The 5,725-nt window shown below is 63.5% G+C and overlaps 1 protein-coding gene across 1 annotated transcript in view; it reads right to left on the bottom strand.

The window, feature by feature from the left end:
* Positions 1–5,725, bottom strand: part of Incenp (inner centromere protein) — a 13,706-nt gene that overhangs the window by 6,251 nt on the left and 1,730 nt on the right. The window contains exons 4-12 of the mRNA XM_033756581.1: positions 5,581–5,720; positions 3,885–3,936; positions 3,159–3,219; positions 2,958–3,075; positions 2,389–2,440; positions 2,083–2,200; positions 1,877–2,011; positions 1,757–1,768; positions 44–154 (exon numbers count right to left, since the gene is read on the bottom strand). Of these exons, the coding sequence (XP_033612472.1) occupies positions 44–154; positions 1,757–1,768; positions 1,877–2,011; positions 2,083–2,200; positions 2,389–2,440; positions 2,958–3,075; positions 3,159–3,219; positions 3,885–3,936; positions 5,581–5,720 (799 nt within the window). The remainder of the gene's footprint in view (positions 1–43; positions 155–1,756; positions 1,769–1,876; positions 2,012–2,082; positions 2,201–2,388; positions 2,441–2,957; positions 3,076–3,158; positions 3,220–3,884; positions 3,937–5,580; positions 5,721–5,725) is intronic.

Raw genomic sequence — 5,725 nt, 5'->3', positions numbered from 1 at the left:
GGGCCAGGACGCCGGGCGGGACCCGGGGCAGGCGGGCCACTTACAGCTTCTCCTCCTCCCGCCGCCGCCGCTTCTCCTCCTCCACCTTCTGCTTGCGCAGCTGCTCAGCCTCCTCCTTCCGCCGCAGGCTCTCCAGGCGCTGCCTCTCCTTCTCCTGGGATAGAGGGCGACAAACGACCTCGCGGGCTGCCGGGCGCAGGTACCAGCTCGCCGTTCAGGACAGGGACACCCACCCCACGGGCTCGCCTCCGCCAGGCACAGGACCCAAGGTTCCGCTCTAACAAAACCAGGCACAAACCAACGTGTGCAGTGCAGCCAGCAGCTCGCTGAGCTGAGGAACAAGCACGGCTGAGGCTCAAGAAGGCGCAGGCGGCCGGGCTCTAGGGCAGGGGCAGCCCAGAGCACCGCCTGCGAGCCCCTTCACCACCCACACTTCATGTCACCCGCTCTTCTGCGTGCACCAACGATTTTATCATGGTTGAAAAAAAATAAGACACTGCTGAACGCTACAGAAGACTACTACAGGCCGGGGACAGGTGAAGGACTGCAGTCTCCCGTTACTTCCCACACTTCTGGGACAGGGCCGCAGTACACAGAAGGCACTGTGTGGAGGGGACAGAGCCTCAAGCCCTGCCAGGATCCATGGGCAGAAACCCACTGCAGCCACAGACAGCGGTGAGGACCCGCAGCCCCGCCGCATGCACAGGGACCCCCGAAACCCTGCTGGACCCCGGCTTGCAGGGAGAGAGAGGATTGACAGGGGAGGCAGCTGCCGCTGGACCATCGGAGACTCCAGGGTGGCTGTTACGGAGATGCCCCACGGAGTCCTCAGAGACACCGGGCCAAGTGGAAAATGGGGAGCTCTTGGCGAAGAAACAAAGAACCAAATGGGAACTTCAGAAGAAACAAAGTTCACAACTCGACGGACAGGCGCAGGAGCACGGCGGAAAGGACGATGGGTGAGGCCACCTGAAGATGCGCAAGCGAGCGCCACACAGGAGAGAAATCGTGGAGGGAAAGTCCCCGGGGACCGGAGACAATGCCGAGAGGGTCCACTCTTCCCTCGGCACCTTGAAAGACAGCAAGAGAACGCCTGGCCAGCTGGGGAGACAGACAGCTAACAACGCCGAGGGCAGGGACAGACGGACGGAGCGGAGCCCCAGAAATCCACGCTGGGAACTTGAGACAAACGGAAAACACCAGCAGCGGTCAGAGTAAAGGCTGCGTTATCTACGGGGACAGCGCTCGGAACAGATGAAGACCTCTCCTCGGGAGACGGCACTGTGCGGAAAGAAAAACTCCACCTGCAGCTTTCCTCCCGCGGCAAGAACGCAGCAGCACCCTCAGGGAGGAGACCAGAGAGCCCTTCGCCCAGAAGCAGAGGTCCTGCGGTGGCGGAGGGGGCACCAGAGGGAGGCAGCCACGCACCGGGTGGACAGCGCTTCCTCTCTGCTCTCCCACGTGCCCAGCGGGTGAAGCAGAAAGCACCACGTCCTAAGGGGCAGTCACACCGGGAGCCGCTGCCGGGCGACGTCGCTGGCTACCCGCCTGCTGAGGCTCACAGACCCCAGGAGCCAGGGCAGAGGAGGCTGCTGTACATGGCAGCAGCAGCAGCACAGGTGCCCAGTGAGGGGGCCCTGGCCTGCGGCTGGTGAACGGGCACAGCCACACCCTCGGTGCCCCACACCCTGCAAGGCTCCCGCCTCGAACCAGGGCCCCTGGGCACAGTGAGCAGGGAGGGGAGGGCGTTACTCACGACAAAGCTGCACTGTGGGAGGAGACAGAAGCCCTGAGTCAGTGCCTGGCAGGGCGCCCCAGCCCGCACCCGGCAGAGCCTCCAGCTGCTCCAGACGGGCTGTGCCCGACCCACCCTCACCTTGGGGTCCACGCGCAGCGGGGTGTTGCGCTTGATGAAGGACTTCAGGACGGTGGCTCGCGGGGCGGAGCTGGGAGTCATGAGCAGCTGGTTCCGCTGCACCGTATGCAGGAAGGTCCGCAGTGGCCGCACCACCTGTGGGAGGCAGGGCCAGGGTCGGCGGGGCTGGGGCCAGTGCTGGGGGGTGCGCAGGTACCACTACTCACCTTGCTGGCAGGGCAGGGCGGGGAGGGCGTCTTGTTCCTGAGGGGCTGCAGCTCCTCGTCAGCCAGGGAAGGCTCCTCCTCTGGGTCGCTCATGGCCCGCTTGTAGCTGCGCTTCCTCCTGTCCGCCGGGCAGCGTCAGGGTGGCTGGGGCCGGCTGGGGCCTCCCAGGGCCCCACGTCCCATACAAGGTCACCTGAGATGGGAAGGGATTGCCCCCCGCCACCCACTTGGACAGAGGAGTGGACTCAGAGGGACTGGGCTGGCAACTCCCATGTCCATCCCCGCAGGATCAGGGCAGGCACACACCTGACGCTCTGGGGCGGCTCCTGGTGTCCCTCAGAGTCGTCAGCTGTGACCCCTGAGAAGACAGTGACCCAGGTGGGGAGTGGGACCCAACAGTGCTGGGTTAAGGGGCTGCAGATCCCACAGCGGGCAGCGGTCCCTTGCTGGGCTCAGCACCACCTGTCCCGGAGGGACCTACGCATGCACCTGGGGCCGGGCACCCCTCGCCTGCACCTGGCGTCTGAAGCAGGAGGCTCCCCTCAGAGCCCAGCTTACACCACCCAGGCTGAGCCCAGACACAGAAGGCCCCACAGCTGCAAACCCACGCATGCTGCCTCAGTTGGGTCACCAAGGTCCCAGGCCCCTGTGAACACCATGTGGCTGGTGGTAGCTCTCAGGGCAACAGCGTCCACCTGCCCTGGACACAGCGCAGACCAGCATGGGCCCACAACACAGAAAGGAACACAGGAGACCCTGCCCCAGCTCCAGGACACCACAGCCATAGACCCAGGCCCAAGATTCCATTCCCCTCTGGGCTTCCCCAAACAGGCAGGCCAGGCCAAGAACCACAGCCTGCAGGGCAGGAGACTCACCCTGCTGCCCTTCAGGGGGCATCTCCTGACCACCAGGGGCTGGCTGAGAATCTGGAGTGTGGATGGTGGTCTGGGCAGCACTGTGGGCCAGCAAGGGGTTCCCGCTGCTCCCAGGATCCTGTGGGAGGAGCCGAGGCATGGGCGCTGCACAGGGCCTGGGCTGGGATGCAGTGCAGGACCCCCCCCCCACCTCCACCTTACCTCAGGCTCAGCTGCTGCCACCATGGGCTCAGCCTCCCTGCTGGGCTCTTCCTGCCTGGGGCTGAAAGCACAGTGGGTACTGTGGGACCCCAGCCCTGGGAGGGGGACAGCGCCCTCACCTCTGTCACCCCCACCAGTTTCAGCTAGGGAGGGAGCTGATGCAGCTCAGACCATCCCAGGCTGTCTGCAGAGGACAAGGCTGCTTCCTCTGAACGCTTCCAGCGGGAGGGGCCGGGATGTTCGAGGGACAATGGGGTACCCTTGGGGACAGTGGGTCTCGGCCACTACCCCTACACCCTGCTGTGATCACCCACTGCCACAGGGCCAAGCCTCAGGCCAACTGCAGCAAACCGGGTGTGTGGTACAGTAACGGAGAGCTGCCAACAGGCCTGGCCCACCCCACCCAGGCCCAATCACCCACATGCCCATCCCGGAGCAAGAGCAAGGTGCCGGCTACTTCAGTGACAGCAGGAAGTGGCCTCCAGGAACAGAGCCAGTGTCCCAAGTGGCGGAGCATCCCAGTCCCAGGCCACCCCATGTGCAGATGGCCCTTCAAGGCCACTCAGCCCATCCACACCCCAGCCCACTCTGGGGTGCGGCCTGACACCATGATGCCCGCTGCCTAGCTGGATGAGGCAGACGGAGGGCATCCAGGAGAGGTGGGAAAGCTTCCGCCTGGTGCCCTGCCTGGCCGCAGGAGGCGCCCAGCCCTGGGACTGCACGCACCCAACTCTCTGGGGCACCTCGACATTCAGGAGTCTCTCCAGGTAGCTGTGACCTGTAGAAGTGGAACAGAAGATGCTGCTGGCAACTGGCCAGGACCCCCAGGAGGCCCAGGAAACCAGCCTCCCACCGGACAGACAGAGGCCAAGCCTCAGCCCACCAGCAGCCTCCATGACCCCAAGCTAAAGGCCCAGGCTACAGTTAAGTGTTACCCCTTACAGATCACCTCAATCGCCGCTGTGGCCGCTAAGCTCCCCGAGGCGACCTGGGGTCCCGGCACCCCACTTCTCTTCCTGTCTCCAGTGCCCACTCTCACCCTGAGGTGCTGCCCACCAAGGGCCTCAGGGCCATGGACTGACACCTCCAGAACCGTAAGCCAAAAAACTTTTCTTCTGTTAAAGGGTCCAGCTCCCACCCTGTATCACAGCAACAGAAAACTACCACATGGCTTTTCTTGGGTCTACTGGCTGGGCATGGTGGGCACGCCTGTCATCCCAACACTCGAGAGGCTGAGGCAGGAGGATCTATCTCTTCAAGATCAAGATCAGACTGAACTGTGTAGTGAGACCTTGTTTCAAAGAAAAAAGAAGTGGGTATCTGGAAGTTCTTAAAATGAAGTGAGGACCGGGGATTTAGTTTGGTGGCACTGCGCCTGCCTTGCAAGTGCAAAGTCCTGAGTTCGATTCCCAGTACCCAAAAAAAAAAGAGTGAAGTGAGCCTGTCACTTAAAACAACACATTTGTTGAGAATACAAAAACTGAGCCAGAAAAAGCAAGCACTGGAATTCTGAGAAGCATGTAGTCATCTCAGAAGCTTCATTTCCCAGTACCTGCAGACGACTCTGACGGCCCGGGAGAGCAGCTGTGTGCCCACAGTGCCAGTGCCACGCAGGAACTACCCACCCTCGCCCTTCAGACCCAGCACAACTCTGGATGGAGCAGGCAGAGCCTGCCGTCCTCCCCAGTGTAGTGCAGCACTGGAGTGGGGACAGCCTGACTGCCAGACAGATGAGCGAGGCTCAGCCCTGCCCCCCACAAGGCTCTGCCAGCGCCTCCTCTCAGCAGGGACCCCAGCAAGTGCACGGCGTCTGCACGACACACGAGGGTGTCCGTTTTTGTTTACAGACATCTCACGGTGCTAGGCCACGCCAACCACCATTCACCGCACTAACTCAAGCCTGGCCCACCTGGCCACCCGGCCTCCCAACGATGCCAGGGCCACGTTCCCGCCATGCCCACGGCCCATGCTCCTCACGTGACACAAGCTGACACCCTGTCCCGTGTGCCTAGAGCTCAAGGCTCTGAGCAGCTGCCCTGTGCCAGGCACACCAGGCCCATGTTTGTCCTGCTCGCCTCTGCGCCTCGTAACACTGCTTCCCGGGGTGACAGAGCATCCAGGTTCCAACCTGACACCCGGGAGGGCCAGGTGACGCCACCAATGCACAGCCGCAGACGGGAGCCCAGGCGGGGCTCGGTGCACCACCCAGGCCGTTTCTGGACCAGGGGCATCCCTAGGGGATGCTGCACACAACACGGGCCCCAGGGCCTCAGTCTCCCCATCGTGCAGCGTGCCGGCCCCGGGCTCAGGGTGGCCGTGGGCACCTGCTCCGTCACGCTGGCCGTGCTGGAGGGCAGCGCGGTTAGACACGGCCACTTCCTGCCAAGCGAGGGGGAGCCCCTTGCTGCCCAGCCCCACTCACAGATGATACGGGCGGAGGCGGCGGGCACAGGGGGCATGTTCTTGTCAATCCTCTTGCTGGACCTGCGGCAGGTGCCTTCTTGCTTGGCCACCACGGAACACTTCTGCGCCAGCAAGGCCCGGGGACCCGGGGCAATGAGGCTGCG

This window comes from Fukomys damarensis, unplaced genomic scaffold (genome assembly GCF_012274545.1).
Source record: "Fukomys damarensis isolate Sample0158 unplaced genomic scaffold, DMR_v1.0_HiC HiC_scaffold_27, whole genome shotgun sequence".
Taxonomy (NCBI): domain Eukaryota; kingdom Metazoa; phylum Chordata; class Mammalia; order Rodentia; family Bathyergidae; genus Fukomys; species Fukomys damarensis.
This window is presented reverse-complemented; position numbering and strand designations above follow the sequence as displayed.